General features: G+C 41.1%; 1 protein-coding gene across 4 annotated transcripts in view; it reads right to left on the bottom strand.

The window, feature by feature from the left end:
• GRID1 (glutamate ionotropic receptor delta type subunit 1) overlaps positions 1-16786 on the bottom strand; it is a 533775-nt gene that overhangs the window by 28541 nt on the left and 488448 nt on the right. For all 4 annotated transcript variants that reach the window (XM_054832728.1, XM_054832731.1, XM_054832729.1 and 1 more), the window contains one exon: positions 337-532. In XM_054832728.1, coding sequence (XP_054688703.1) covers positions 337-532 — 196 coding nt within the window. The remainder of the gene's footprint in view (positions 1-336; positions 533-16786) is intronic.

Below are 16786 nucleotides of genomic sequence, written 5' to 3'. Positions count from 1 at the left end.
AGCAAAGGACAAGAGTCCGTACCTGGATAACGTAAAGAATGGCATTCAAAATGGTATTATCGGAGCTCCCAAGAAACTTGGAAACTTTATGGCCAGCTCCAAAGAAGGACTTGTACACTGAAGACTCAGGCAGAGCTAAGGCGCTTCAATTCAAAACCATGACCTCAAAATATAATTCTTATCTGCCATCGAGTCAGTAAAAAGAACCTTGAATAGGGATTTTTTTTTTTTAAATGACTATGTAGTTGCTTTCCTGTGACTTAATAATATTAACTCCATGCAAACAACATTGATGCAGCACAAAAATTAAAGGAAACCCCCATGATCCAATCTTACCTTCCTGATGCCTTCAGAAGGGTTCGATACACAATTATCTGCCCCATTATTCTTACTGATAGTCCTCCACAGTTCAGCAAACGTGTTATCCTGCTCCAAAGGGTTTGTCCCTTTTGCTTTAAAGTATTCATACACTGCAGAATCCCTGACTGTACCGTAAGATATATCCATTTGTTTGGACAGATCCTGAAACGTTCTGAAAGTCAAGCAATATTGAGATATTAGTATTATGTAGTACAGTGCCAAGATTTCATTTGTTAAATGGTTTCTTTCTACATCTGTCATTAGTCAGAAGGCACTTACCCTCACCGAGTAACATTTGCGTATCTCTTTCCTCATCGTAAAAGATAACCAAGGGGTAATTCAATTGTATCGAGCTCATATGAATTATACGAATATATTAGCTATACCTGAGCTCTTTTTCACCCCACTAAAGATTTTTTTTTTTTTTGACAGATAACATTCACGTTAAATATTACAACACCAAGTTTGCACAAGAATGTAGTGCAATAAAGACTTACTCGAGGACAGGAAAAACTCAGATTGTAAATATAAACTTCCAGCCCCATCAGCATCACCAGAAATAGCTCGCAGAATTCAGTGGAATTAGTTTGCAGTTACACCAATACTCCATCTGACTCCAAATCGATACGGCTGTTTTAAACAAACAAATAAAAGTCTCACTTCCAATTTCCACTAAGTCTCTCTCTCTCTCTCTGTGTTTTCACAGCCTCTGGTAAAACAGACATTTTTCATTCACACACAGGCCTAACTTTCATTTACTCATCATACCACTCTGGAAGTGTAAATAGGCCTCGGCTTGAGTGGCTGTGAATGCACCATTTATTTTCAAATTGTACAGAATGTAATTCACTCCTGTTTTACAGCCTTTTCTGCACAGAAAGGTGTAAATCACTGCCTGCCTCAATAAAAATCAAGCCAAGTTTCAAAACATTTAAGGTGGCATCACTGCCATCACAAGAGGCACGCGAGCTGTTTTCCACCTTCAGAAGTTGGTTCCCATTCCTGCGTGTGTCCTCAAGCGCGGACAAGGTCTGTGCAGTGCCACCCTTTTGTCGCACACGCACCTTGAACCACCGACCACCACATGCAGCAGCAGGGACCAAACTGGATCTCATAAATAATGGTTTAGTTTATGTTTTATAAACGCATAACTTCGCATAACCACAAGAATATGCTTCTGATAGGTCCAACCGACTAACGCTGTTTGAGATGAGTCACACTAACGCAACCCTCCCTGCCTCCCCCCTGCCCATTTCTATTTCCCAAAAACAACCTTTCAGAAAAAAAAAAAAATCCTCCTCAAAACGTGGGAAAGGCCCACTCATGCCACCTCCCACCCGCCTCCAGCTCCTGGAGCTGCAAAAGCAAAACATTTTGCCTCGCAGCTCTTGCAGAAGGTTTCTTCAGCCTTCCCTCGGCCCGTGAGCCGCGGCGGATTTGCACAGCCGAAGGCTTGTCACGGGCGATGTTTGTCTGCCGCCCCCTTCCCTCTTTCGCTGGGAGGATGCCACTGCTCACACCTCACATCCCTGTAAGATTCCCTGCCGTGCTATTTAAACAAAGCAAAAGTACACAATGCTACATAAAAAAAATACGCAGGAAACTCTTCTGCCCTTTCCGTCGCGTCCCCTCCAGGTGTCCCGAGTTCGGCACCGGGACGCCCCGTGCGGGAGCCAGCCCGCTCTGCCCCGGGGCGGCAGCTCCGCAGGGATGCCTCCCCCACCCCCGCCAAAACTCTTCAAACTCCGAAGCTGCTTCGAACAGTTTAAGTGGTTTAAGTTCTTAAATTGTGTTAAGGACTTTTTATCATTTTAAGCTGTTAAGCAGCTTTAAGGAAGACTGTGTGAACAGAATTTCTCTGTATGCGTTGCACGCTTGTGGATGCGGGCTAACTCCGGGAGTTACGTCAAAACCCAAACCTCCCACTCCTTCCCTAGCTCTGGCCGTGGCACTTTGGTAAAGTACCAAATACACACCCTGGAGGTTGCTGGAAATTCAAAATTCTAATGAAAAATGGGAGAATTCATGTCGGTTTTATTTCTCTCTTTGTTTAACAATCCTGAAAGTTCTATTCTGGCCTCCGAAACATTTCCTGTACATTTCATTGATCAGGACCGTTTTCCTCCAGTCTCCATCTGAATGATTACATGCTACATTTAGTTCCGTCTTTATTTTTTAAAATAAGTTTCATCATATCCCGTGGAATTGCTTACGTGCTGGGGACGGATGATCTGGCTGTCAGAAGGCACGTTTCTCTCTGTTCTGCGTACAAACGATGAGGCAAGGTGCTCAGAGCGCACAGGAGCGTTTCTGTGGCAACCTTTGTCACACCAGGTTTGGCATACGGATTTCGGCGTGCGTAGGAGTGCGTGTTTGTTTGGTGGGAGCACCGTGGCAGAAACACGTTTAGGTAACGTTCTTTGAGGCGGCCTTCAGCCGATTGCAACTTTACAAATGCCTACTGCTCATGCTGCCGTTCTGCTTGAAAGTTTGGATATTAAAAAAAAATTAAACCTGCAGTTTTAATAATATCAGTATTGTCTGGATCACTACTACTGCCTCTGCTGCCGTGGAAGATTTTTGTCACAAATATGCCTTTTGTTTCAGCTAAATTGTACTTTATTGACAATCGGTATTTTTGTTTCAGCTAAATTACATTTTATTGACAATCAGTACTGTACAAAAGCAGGGTACATCTTGCTTTTTGAGCAGTACGGTGTCTTCAATTCTCTAAACATCGCAGGACACAGCGAGCAAATTTGGGTTTTAAGTCAAGTGCTTTGCTGGCCCAGCGAAGAGTTAATCGGTACTGGCGGCAGGGGGGAAGCCCAGCCTTTGCCCGGCTGCTGAAAGGCAGCTACTGCCCCTTTAGCTGGCAGAATTTCCTCAGAAGACGTAATATGGAATATTGCGCGCCCTAAGGATGACGCGTGCCTTTCTCGCAGTGCTCGCTCTGACGAATTATAAAATTCTCCGTGCTGCACGGCCACTGGCAATGTCCTGTGCGCGAGAGGTGATGACCAAAGGGCACAGTGAGGGTCGCAGTAGGTAACCGCGCTAGCCAGTGATCCCTGTAGCATAAATTCAGAAGGCTGGTGACTGTTTGAGTGAGAAAATAACCTTACACCTTTACCAAATGGACCACTTAGCCCCCCCGCCCCCCCCCCCCAAAAAAAAAGCTATTTCAGAAATTGTCCTGACAGAGACTGGTCTAGACCACAGTTCTTACTTGGTATAAAACCTGTCTCTGTACTGTGTTTCTGCACTGAAAGTGGGGGAGATGCTCAGCACCTCCATGGCCAGAATGGTGATCAAAAGATCTGGGCATGGCAGATACAGTCGCATACGTAAAAGGTACTGAATGTAGATTAGCATCTCCTGGCTTTTACAGGATGAATTTAGATAATCACGTGTGCGTTTTTTAAACACCGTTATTTTAACTCCCTCGGATCTGCCATTGCTACACAAAATCGTTCACTGCTGCCTTTCAGATACTGGTTGCATCTTACAATTGCTGCACACTGACAGCAGCTGCTCTCATTGTTATTAGGCTTCATTTTTGCAGCCAGCCATTAGCTGGACCCACCTTCTTTAGCTACGCAAATTCTTGGCTCACCTTCCTATGCCAAAGATTTTATGCATTTAATATATAAAATTATTTGCAACAAAAACGTGTAGCATAACAAGATGCCCCATTAACCTTACCACCTCAATTATCGGATCTCACAACCCATTAAGGAGTCTCTGAAAGTGTGATTAAAGATAAAGCTAGTAAAGCAGAAAAAGCCAATGTTCCTCACTGGCAGTTATAGGGGCCGAACTTCAATTTGTAGGCAAGTACATCCACTGTGCGATTGCTGTATTAAGCAAGCACAGGTACACCAATTGATTTAAGTAGATGTATCTGTGGTCAATCTAAACAAAAGGGTGTCCTTTAGAACAATATTACCAGCTAATATATTTAAGGCGTGTAGTTACACCTGCTAGATAAATACAACACTTGATAATTTCCAGTGGGCTTGCAATTACTTCGTGTAGAGTCAACTGAAAACTAGACTTTCTGCTTGTTTTGTTTTTTAGAAACATATTGACATAAACCAAATGCTGCAGAATAAACAGTCGGGCAATAGCTGCACGAGCATTTATAATTAGACCTCTAGAAATAATTGCCAGAATAACAATACTGGTTAAGTTACACTTTTGGGGGATGTTTTCTTACTAGTAAAAGATTCGTGTAGCTGTAGATATCTAGACTAAAAATGTGCTGCCAGAATGGGTTTATTTTACTCTGGAACGGCTATAAACTCCAGACTTTCTGGATGGATAATATGAACAAATCTTGTCTAAGTGACAGACTAAAGCTGTCGCTTGGTGCTTTGAAGTAACTGTGGATCAATTAACTCAACTGGAGTCATCAGAATCATTAGATGTGATCAAAGTATTAAAAAAAAAGAAACAGGCTGTTCTCATTTTTAAATTAAAAATAATGTTATTTTCTTTCTTTTTGTAGCAACTTTAACTTTTTTTTTTTTTTTAATTTAAAGGACGTCTTTAAACAAGGTACCAAAGTAAAAAGGTCAAAAATACCTGCTTATTGCATTTTCCCTCATCCTTACCATTCATGTTTTAAAAAGTTTGTAGCCAGGTGCACATCTGGATTCCCGTGTGTAAAGAAGGCAATCAGCTGGCAGGCGGTGTCGTGCAGCACTGATCTTCTACATCACAGTAATAACCGGAGCATTTTATCTTGGCTTCCGCCTTAGAGAAACCATAATGGGAAAATCCTGACAGCGCCTTGATTTAGCACTGGTTCCTCGTTAGCATTCACAACTGCCGTGTTCTGGCACTGTAAAAGTGGGGATTTTTCCAGTTCGCTATTACTTATGGGAAAAGGATATGTCAGCAGTTTCTGAATGCACAGTATTATTTAAAAATTATGCAAGATTTTTCATCCTTAGTTCCCGTTCGTTCACCTTCACATATACCATTAGGAATAATAAAGCTTAAGGGTTAGACATAGTAATCAGCTCTCTACCCTCCTTCCTCCGCATTGTGAGTACACTTCAGAGTAACTTCTCCCTTCACCGCACTACGTACGTTTTGTCAAACAATACGCTATAAATAATTCTTCTCAGCTAAAATTCATTATTTTTCTTAATTAATATTAATCCCTAAGTCATATACAGACAGTAAAATAAATTTACTGCTTTTTCCACATTTGGCAGAGAAAGCTATGTTCTTCTTTTACCTAAGGAAGTCGGTACGCTGAGATTTTTGCTCAATGCAGCATAATGTTTTAGGTGATGGCTGCCATCAAGATAAAGCATCCCAGAGACGATGAGACATTTTAAGCTGCTCTACCTAAATGAAGCCTTAGAAATGCATACATAAAATGTATGGCACAAGTTCTAAATTTCTATTTTTAAATACCTTGAAGTTACTTTATTTTCTTCTAATTTTTTTTTCTTCCAAAAGCTAGGAAGTCATGACATCTAGAGAATTAAAAATAAGTACAGTTCCTAACTATAACTGTTTTCTCAAGAGGATATATGGGAGGGAAACGCGTGCTTTACATATTGGGAAACAAGTAATCCCAATAAACTTCTAAGTAAAAATTAAAGTAGCTGAATTGATTTGACAACCTTATACCACCGATATAAGCCGAAGAAATACCTTCGAGCTGAAACCTAGAATATAAAATCCTATCTGAAAAGAGATATTTTTGATAAAGTTACCACCAGTGGAAAGTAATGAGTTGAAAAAGAATTCTGCCTACTGTGAACTGCAGAAAAATGTTCACATTTTGAGACATAAAATTGCTCACAGCTACACCCTCCATGGATGTATTTGCCAGGACAATGAGAACAAATGAAAAAATGGTGTTTATTGTTGGTGACCACACGTGAGTCTACCCGCTGAGAGACGGGCTTGGAAGGCAGGCGAGCTTTGCAGGATCAGCTTCTTATTTGTATACGTCTCCAGTGAGGGAATGGGCTGCAAAGCTGAATCGAGGTTGTGGGTGCTGCTACGGATAATTTCTACACGAGCAGAAGATCCTTCCGTTCAGAACCTGAGTTCTGAGGCAAAAGGTTTGAGCCGTAGTCCATTATTCACAGATGAACAATCTTTGGAATTTGGATCTCCAGCTTTAAGTCAGATTTATAAGTGACATCTGAAAATGAGTTCAAACTTCCACGTAAAGACATTCTCTAGACATAGTTTACCCAAGCTGAATAGTTTAAATGGTTGAAAACCAGGAAGAAAAAAATAAAAATTGTCTGTTATGGATATAAATTGCCACTAGGTGATGATAGTCTCATTGACTCAGAGACTTACATGAAGAGTTTCAGTCCTACTGAATCCCAGTTACAAAAGCACAAGCCTACTTAAAAATGGAAGAAAGAACAGCAGTTAGTTCCCCTAAACGTTGGTGCAGCCAATACTTAATAAGCCTTCAACTGTACTGGAAAGAGCAATATATTAGCTGAATAATGAGATAACATTAGAATTGATCTCTCTTTAGCACTTGCAAGCCTAAAAAGTAAATACCCATCAAAAAAAAAAAAAGAGGAAAAAATATTGTGGCATATTTTTATAAATGTCCAACATTTGTTGCAGGTCCACACAGGAACGCTACTAGCGTGTGTTCAACTGGATGTAAGATGCATAAACTAAAAGATGGGTGACTTTAAAGATTATTGTTAGTGAGGCCAATAAACTATTCAAAGTATTGTTAGAATGGCAGTAGCCACAGAGAATATTAAAATGAAAGCAAATTTATCTCCACATCCAATAACCTTAGACTTCAGAAGAATTAGGTCCATGGTTTTAATTTGTGCATCTCTTTGACTTTCTTTGAAATTATGAATAATCAAGCTGAGCTCTTAATCAATCATTAAATGGCCAACTTCTCTATAGTGACACGATCACATTCTGCATTGTTCCATTTCACTGCAAATCAAGTCACTTTCAACGCTTTTAATTCTGCCTCAGTGCAGTGATGTGCAGGGCAACAGGTTTCTCCAGCAAATACACGAAGCAAAACCTTCACTTTACCGACAGAGGTAGTCCGGTGGAAATCAGCGGCAGCAGTACTTGCGTGCTTAGTATATGCTTTGCAGGATCAAGTCCTTCGCCAGCAAATATATCATTCTATAGTTCATATAAAACTCACTTCATCAGCCGTCCATGAAAAATACCATCCACTTTACTCTAAACAAAAGCCTTAACAGAAACAGCCTCGTGGGAGCTTCTACAAGGGAAGCCATAAGCGCTGACAGATTAAACTACGCTGAATCAATGGAGCTGCAGCCCTTCACACCAGGACTAAACATTTCCAAATCACGGAAGGAGACAAACAGTGCAGGCGGTTACCGCTACGTACGCGCTTGTCATCGTCGGCGGAGCAGGAACAGCTGCTGCACACGGTTTCAGAGAAGCGGGGACTTTCCTCCAGTGGAAAAACCAATCGATCGGCACGTGTCACGGGACACGCTGCCATGTCAACTACATACTTGTACTATAGTTAAAACAAGCGGCGGCTGAACCCCGCAGCAGGTGTTGGCAGCTGCTCGCCATAGCAGCTGTTTTCATGACGATAACGGCCATTCCTGCCAGTCTGGTGGCATCTATGAGCCCTTGTCTGGACTGGGACTCGTTGCCCTGTATTAGGTACAACCAAAAGCAAAATATAACGTTCAGTTATGGATCTTCTGGGGGAAGGAAGCTAAAGCCAGCTTTATTTCTGCCAAAGGAGGAGGGGGTTTGCTGCGTGCCCCCTGTGATGGCAACGGTCCTGTTGCCCTTCCAGCACAGATCAGGACCCTCTCTCTCTCCTGCTGCCCCAAAGAAATTTCTTTTTTAAAGTACTTAGCATACCTATCAGGTAGACCAGTACTGCTGAGATCGGTGGAACTATTCATGCACACATTAGAAACAAAAGTATAACCGGTAGGAAAAAGGCAAAATAAAATAGCCAACTAATATGTACACAAAGTACCAGAAGCACAGAACTTGTACAGCTTCTACAATGGTTTTATGTCTTTAGAAAGACTTCCACCAGCCTCAGTTCCTACATGCAAAGGGAAAGTCAATAAAACTAAACTGTCTTCTAAATTCCCAATACAGCCACGCTTTCACTGCAAATTGAGTGTTTTCACCAGGACTCTGTTCCTGCAGAGCTACGGCATGATTCAGTCCTGAGAGAAGGGAACAAACCACATGTATACCCACTGAAATGCAAAGGCAGTCCAGCTATTAATAAACGATACACTGTCATGTTTATGATTTTAATAGCAATTAATTGCTAGCTACACACTATGTATTGGCAAAACATTTGCAGGCTTTGTGTACTTTTTTGAAAAGCCTGAGATGCAGCAGGAATACGCTCTATTGCCATCACTTGAAATCTCACTTTTGCTTTACTGATCTCAGAGCAATCTGCAGTATTTTTGCTGAAGTCAAACAAGTGTGGGGAATGTAGGACAAAAAAATCCGTACAACTAGGCCGTGTCCCGTTGCTCACAGAACTTTGTAATGTCTTCCAGTGGTTTATTTAGGAAACATGACCATTTTCAAAAGACGACAGCAGTTTTTCTGGCTGTAAGACTCAACTTTGGATCCAAAAATCAAACTGGATTCTCATCATCACCAGTAAAACAGGTTCTTCTGAAAACAAAATTAGACCTCTGATTATTCCTATCCATTGCTATTTCTAAACGATGCCCTGGGGACCACCTCGGCAGCTCCAGTCATCTGCAGCGATCTGCACGAGTGTGACTTGACTTGTCACTGGATCACAGAAGTTCATTTTGCCTAGAGCTGACGCTGGCTCTGCTCCAGCGCCGCACAGAAAGAAATCTGTTAAACAGCTAGAAATAAGCTAAATGTCTCCTGATTGCCAGACCAATGTTTCTAACTGTACTTCCAACCCTCCTCTTATCCAAACCTCCTCCAGGCAATAAAAGCTAAAGTCAGATTGCTGATTTTTCCATTAACTAGGGTTGTTTAGGGGGGGGGGGGTTGTTGCTTATTTGTTATATATCTTTTTTTTCTGAATGTCCTATACGTTAGTCATTGTTATCACACGGAAAAGAAATCAAGATGTTCCCTACAGTGGAAGTTATGATTACTTTGCTTGAAAAGGTTTTTTTAAACCAATCAAGAAACAGCATAAGAAGTAACCCCATTAACAGTTGTAGCGATGGAAGCTTGTTTCCGAGGATTTGCGTCTCAAAGCTGGATCCACTGGTGCCCAGTAGTTTGTGCTCTCTGGATGAAGTTTCTCTCATGGTTGGGCATTTATGATCGCATATGCATTTATCTGATGTCTAATTGAGGGGGTGAAGTCAGAAGGCAGTCCTTCCTTTATCTTTACAAGGGGCATTTACAGGACCCCTCTTCGCCACCTCATTTTTCCATATTTCTAACAAATTAATACCCTTGAGATATTACGCAGTTTGGCCATCCTGTTTGCAATTTAACAATGGAAAGAAGTAGACTGACGAAGAGACATTCAGAATAATCACATAAGAGGGTTTTTTAGGATGCAGGCCCAGATTTTCAAAAGCTGGAGCTTTAATTTGTATGCTCAGATCCACATTAAAACTACTATATGACTGGGCAGATTTTCAGAATGGATCAAGGAAAGTTTTGGCACAACAGCACATCTGTAAGATGTTCACAGATTCAATCAAAAGCCTGGAAAGGGATTCAGAGCAGCTATGAGCGGTTGCTGCTCATCCTGCAAATCCAGAATAATCAGACCTGCTAAAAACCCTGGGTTAGCCTGGGTCCTTTACCCACACTCCATATCCATTCAACAGCGAGGAGGAAATTAAAATGCAAAGAGGAAAAGGTGAAAACATCTCAAGAGCTTGTAGCCTAGTTTTGGGAAAGAAATACATCATTTGGACTACCTTTGAATATTTTCTTGCTTAACTTTTAAACCACGTTGCAATTGTGACATTTCTCTGAGTACCTTGAAGGGTTAACATGGCAATTAAAGCAAGGTATTCTACTCGTTAAATTATTAATTAAAATAAAAACTGCAGCTGGTGTTTAACAGCAACTCGGTCCCAACAGCAGGTTTTAGTCACTTCACCTAAATCAAACTTATCATAAAGTTGGCATGAAAATGATCTTGTCTGAATCAAACACATCTGGCGACTGACACACACTTTTACCTATAATGAAAATAACAAACTACCTCTATTATTTATGCAGATACACTTTAAATTGTTTGCTACGCTGATGTCTTCTACCACTCGCATTCGGAAGCTAAAAATCCTAATGAAGATTAATGATTAAAAATCGAGAGGGAAGAAATTGCCTTCTTCCTTCTCAACTGGTGTTATAAGTACTGATAGCACTGCCGTTCTGTTGTGCACTCAGACGACGAAGAGTAGCTTTTTAATTAAATAGAGTGGGGAGCGGATAAGCTTGGCATCTTGGTGCTGGCTTATAAAATCCTTACTCAGGGTGAGTGGTACTTTATACCACGACTGTTAGGATATCATTATACTGTGAGTAGTTCCATTAAAGTCCATAAAGTCCCAGTGTGGGATAAGGTCCTACTCAACTCTTTATTAATTTTTGATTTATCAGGAGTTGTCGCATGCTGCGGGAGAGACCCGCTGCGAGAGGGAGGGTCTCGGTGCAGAAGGCTCTGGGCTGCTGCCTGCACCGGTGTCAGCAGCCTCATCGCCGGGGTCGAGGGGCTGGACGAATTCACGCCGCTCAGATCTCTCAGAGGTACAAAGTGATGCTGGAAAGCAGCTTCACACCCTTCCCTTACCACAAGGCGTGAAGAAGAAGCTATAGATGTTGACAGAAAGAAGAAAACAGAAGGGCTCTGAAGAGGCATCTTGATTGCTAGAACATGTGCTGGGTACTCCCGGGAAATCAAAACATAGGGCTCTTCATTAATACTGGAAGCACATATAGCATTCATCAGTCATTATTGATGTCTAAAGTGCATGCATTACATATGCGTATTTTTAAGTCTGGAGGCCCACTTGCCTGTTTCTCAGAGGACCCACATTACACGCGCTCGGTATATGGTGTGCTTCCCACCTCATCCTGACGTACAACGAGGTCAAGAGAAGAAGAGACCTCACCCTTCTGCCTCTCTCCCCGCACCCTGAACATGAATCTCGCCCGAATACCGAACCTCATACTAGAAACACTGACAGCACCGCATCAAAACCAACTAGCTGTTCCTTATATTGAGATTAATTAGTTTATTGGGTAGCCTAATTACATACCTTGAAATATGAGCTTGGAAATTGCATTACTGCCATATGAAAGAAACATAGTAGTTAACATCCACCCCATTCTGACTGATGGTTTTCTATTCTTTTTTGGATAGATATGACTATTCATAAATCAATTAAATTAAATCAGTGGCTTATTCTCCTAGGCTGGTTTTAATGGTTTAGAAAGCAAACAACTTTAGCACATGTGATTACATTTCTTTTAATGGGACTTTGGCAGCTGTATCAAAATAGCTTTTCTAAGGCAACACTATTCTCTCCCACAGCCCCAGATGAGTCTGGAAATGCTCCTGTATTATATTATATTGTATGGGGGCACGCGTGCAGAAGAAGAGAACATTGCTCAGTAAAGCGGATGAGCCCGGGAAGTGGAAAGGACATATGCATCCTTTCCTTAGCAACACAGTATTATTTCCAGAAAAGTTTTCTTTCCCTCTAGAAAATCTTTTGCAACACAGGAAGTCAGAACTAATAGGAAAGCACTCATGGTAATAAACAGTAGCATCTTAGTTTTCAGGGAAACTAAGAACCCCCAGCTCCTTTCCCCACTAAAGACCCATAACCTGCATCTATTTAAAGTGTGTTTTGCCAGGTTTTTTTCCTTTTTTTCTCTTTTTTTTTTTACATTGTCAGGAATAGTTTCTAAATCTCCTTATAAGGATATTCAATTTTTAAAGCCTTTTCTTTAAATGGCAAGTTTAGAGTTTTCTACCTCATTGCAAGATGGTCTATAAACATTTTAGAATGTATAGGAGAAGTATCAGAAGATGAAATACCATCCTATGTATCATTTAAGGTGTTAAGAGTTTAAGGTGTAAGAAAGAATGAACTTCTATCACGGAGACATTTGTAAGGGGAATGGCTATTTTAGATTTGAATGAAAATATCAAAGAGAAAAGTAACCCGATTAAAAGTGTTTGCAAGATGATGGAGCTCACTATCCTGGGCGGGGGGGGAAGCAAGAGTAACAGCATGAAAATAATGGATTTCACAAGACTAGAGCTCAACAGACTTCAGGAACTGGAGGGTAAGGTCTGTTGGGAAGTTAATTTAAAGGATAAAGGACTACAGAAGAGCCGGCAATTCCTGAAAGAGACTGTATCACACAGAGGCAAGCTGTCTTAACACGAGGAACTATAGGAAGAAATTATAAGATGATGTTATAACGTCAGCAGGAGCTCTTTCAGGACCTAGAAAACCAAAAGCAATTTTTTTTTTCTAAGTGATTATAAAAGAGTAATGCAACCATTTAACAAAATATGCATACATACTATAAATGCATGGGAATAATACAAATGCATGGGAGAAAAAAAAAATCAGAGAATCAAAAATAAATCCTCCTCACAACACCGATGAATCTAGCTTATGTGATTTAAAATGTTACTGCACAAAGCTTTTTGCATCATCCCTCGACTGAAGTTCCTGTGTCCACGACAGAGCTGGTAAAAAGACACGTGCCTGTATCCTAGCTGTCCCCTACAAAGACCGATTTCTTAATTTATGGCTGATTTCATTAGCAAAACACGAAGCAGGTGACGTTGCCCTGAGCTCACCAAAACTGAAACTCTTAACCTCACAACCTACAGCATAGGCATGCTCAACCTTTAGTCTCCGAAAGAAGGTGGAGCACAGGACTGGTCATAGCACGGCGACAGCGGTCAGTGCTAACCAACCACCCACCCACCCAACCACCCGCTACTCCGGGAGGGGGGCTGGGCAAGCCTTCCTCCTCTGCTCCTGCTGGAAACTTCCCTTCTTTCCCTTCTCCTCCTTCCACCCAAAATAAACTAAAGAAATAAACAATTCAGTGCATATTCCCTATAGTCACACTCATCCTGCTGACAATGAATATACGGCAATGAAGAGAAGGTGGGAAAATTACTTTAGCTGCCAGGAGGACGGGAAATTCTGGTGCTGAACAACCATGGTACAAGAATGACAGAACCACTGCTCGCATGGAGATGTTGGTGAGGAATTGCGCAAGATGAAAAGGCTTTTTTTTTTTCCCCCCCCACATGAGCAAATGAAGCATTTTCTAAAACATGCAACAGATTAACAGAGTTGGAAGCTCATGTACATCCTAAGCTGACAGCAAGTAAGCAAACAGGTACAACTTTCCCTTCTTACACCTACTTTCAACTTCACCGCATCGTTTCACAGGGTGTAACTTACTGTGACAACGTGCTTACTAATTCTTGGTAGTTTTGCAAATGCAATTTACTCGCTTGTTCTGGCTGCAGGATTACTTTCAGAGAGACCTTCCGACTCCGGATATTTGGAAACCTATGCAGAAATATGCATTATTACGCGGGAGCAACCCGCATGGCTTTTATAATAGGGCCCGCTGTTACACTAATGACTCAGACCAGCACAGATAAATATTATAAAATACAAGTAATTTTACAGGTGTTTTGTTTTTTCCAGGTAGCTGTTTCACTAGCAAGTGTCACGAAGATATTTATATTTTCTTTCAGATTCTACCTGGCTTCCCGCTTTGAGGGTCTTTGTTTAAATACGCTGCTGACAGAGCTATACACTGTAGGGGCACGTAACAGTCTGTCTGTCCAAAAGAACAGCAAACATGGCTAGCAGGCAAACACATGCAACAGCGTATTAACATGCAAAAAGGAGTTGGGTAATTTTGCATTGTAGGTCAAATAAATACCTATCTGATATAGCGCAAAAAATATCAGTGCTTTTGCAGGAGAGAAACTCAAATACTCGAGCAGACTGGCCAGCCTGCTTTAATGGTTGTGCCGCACTCAGAATCTATTTCCAAAACAGAATTCACCGTGATTTTTTTCTTCTTACTCCTGTTTTTGTCCTTAAAAAAAATGGTGGGCCGAGGTAGTCTTTACAGTTAGGAGAAGTCTGAAGCTTTAAGGCCATCTCTGTTTGAATTGCTGTAGTAATCATTATTTTGCCTTTTTAATATCCTGTTATGTTAAATTTCGTTATCAGTTCATATAAGACAGTAAATCAGCTTCTTTAGAGAAGAACAATAGAAATATAAATATCCTATTGGGCAAAAATGTTCTCTTACTGCATTTTGTATTGTTTATCCCTTAGAAGTCAAATAGAAAATAAAAGTCAACAAAATAAGCCATAGGTACTATCCTTGTAATAAAAAGAAACCACATACTACAACAAAGAAGGTTGAAGTCAGGGGCTGATGAGATTTAATGCATAGAGCTACTCTAATCCACGGACAGCCAGTGAATAACCTGTATTAACATGAGAAAATCTGACTTGAAGGGTGACTCAAACTGAGCTGAGAAGAAGAGACTGCATATCAAATCTCAGATTTGAACCAATAGTTGTACATTTTGATGGGCTGTCACGAGGGTTGCTGCTCTTGCTAGAATTTCACCCCTCCAAAGCAAAAGAAAAAAAATAATAAAAAACCCATTTATTACCTGCACAGATGGTAGATTTTGCTAATGTCATATCCAAATAATTTTCTTCTCTAAACTGTACGTGTATCCGAATGTTAATGCCTCAACCCACTTAAGTCACAGAACTTCCCAGTAACAAGAACAAATGAAGAGATGCTATAACATAGGTGTTGACAAGGGTGTGGAATCACAACCCCTTGGTTTTCCACTGACCTCCAATATATGCCACATTTTTATAACGGCAAGCGGAGAGATGGAATGCGAGCTTGATTTTCAGCTATGCATTCTCATTTTCCCCAGAAAAATGTCCTTGGGAAATATTTGCACTTATATGCTTGCCTGCTTGCTCAATCACGGGAGCAATTAGGATCCATTTTGAACCACCGTTGAACGGCGTATGCCAACATTCAGAAAGCTTTTTAAAAGGCTCCAGACTTTGCGAAGCCCTGGGTTTCCCAGCAGCGCCCACTGGGCAGCACCGTCAATGAACGCGAAATGAGAGGGCGGAGGGCGGGGGTGCGAGCGCTGGCCACAGCACCGTGCCTTGGGCTGAGCTCTGCCCCCGAGCGCTGCTGCCGACGCTTTTTCTACGTGGTCTGAGCAGGCAACGTTCTGGAAAGGAAAAGAAGTTTTGAGGTTTTGTCCTTGCTCATTCACACGCGTCTTTCTTACGCTCTTTTTTTTTAGCCTTCGTTTTTATGGATGAACTTAATCTAGTTATTTAATGATTGAAGCTTTTGCTCACAGGCCTTAAATAATAATCACGATAATTATTTTTTATCATGCTCATTCATACATGCCTCCTGCCAACGTGCCTGAGGTGCTGCGCAGACACTGCAAAACACGGTACAAATTGAACATAACAAAATTGAACATAACAAAAGAAAATCCAATGAAATATTTAGAAAGCCATGTATGATATTAACAACAGAAAGGCTGTTTTCAAACACAAGGAATTTCAAAGCAATAATCCCTGCAAATACAGAGGGATTCCTGTGACGTCCTTGCTGCCAGCCCTATCCAATCCACTTAAGTACAGCTGATGAGACCTTTGTTCATTTCCCTCTAGCTGGCATCTTCAGAATACTTTCCTCATTTGCTTTGAAAATATTTTGAGATTGTTTCTGGTTTGTATGCAACCCAGAAAAAAAAAAAATCTCTCTTCTTTGATACCTGCAGAGCTATTATAACATGGTCATTTCCGGCCATCATCTTTACAGCGACTAAAGTGACAACATGCCAGATAAGATACGCAAACCCTGTTACCCTGTTGTACGGGGAGACAACTGAGAGAGAGAGGAGGCTAAGCTTGCCAAGATCAAACAAAGCTTGCAGTGGAAACAGAATTTGCACCCAAGTCTTCCAAGTGCCAGACTATCACCCCGACTAAGCTGCAGTAAATCTTCAGCTGTCACCAACACACACGAAATTTGGGGATTAAAATGCAAATAAGGAAATCCCAAATCATGAAACAACAGCTGTGAACTTAAAAGTAGATACCACGTGTTTGTGTGCGGTCCATGAATGCATATATACAGATGCCTTTTGAAACATCCATAGCATGTGCAAATGTTAAGGATTAATTTGATAAAATCTTAAATTGAAACTCTTTTGAATTTGCAAATAGCCTACTTTTTTTATGTCCTGGTTTTCCAGCATGATTCTTAACCTCTTGTCAGACAAGCTCTCCTAAACCTGAGCTTCAGAGTATCTGTGCAGCTACTGAACCGCATGTAGTCTGCTTGTTAACAAGAAATG

The sequence above is a fragment of the Grus americana genome, chromosome 7 (genome assembly GCF_028858705.1).
Source record: "Grus americana isolate bGruAme1 chromosome 7, bGruAme1.mat, whole genome shotgun sequence".
NCBI classification, from domain to species: domain Eukaryota; kingdom Metazoa; phylum Chordata; class Aves; order Gruiformes; family Gruidae; genus Grus; species Grus americana.
The sequence above is the reverse complement of the archived record's forward strand: the minus strand, read 5'-3'. Positions and strand labels throughout refer to the sequence as shown.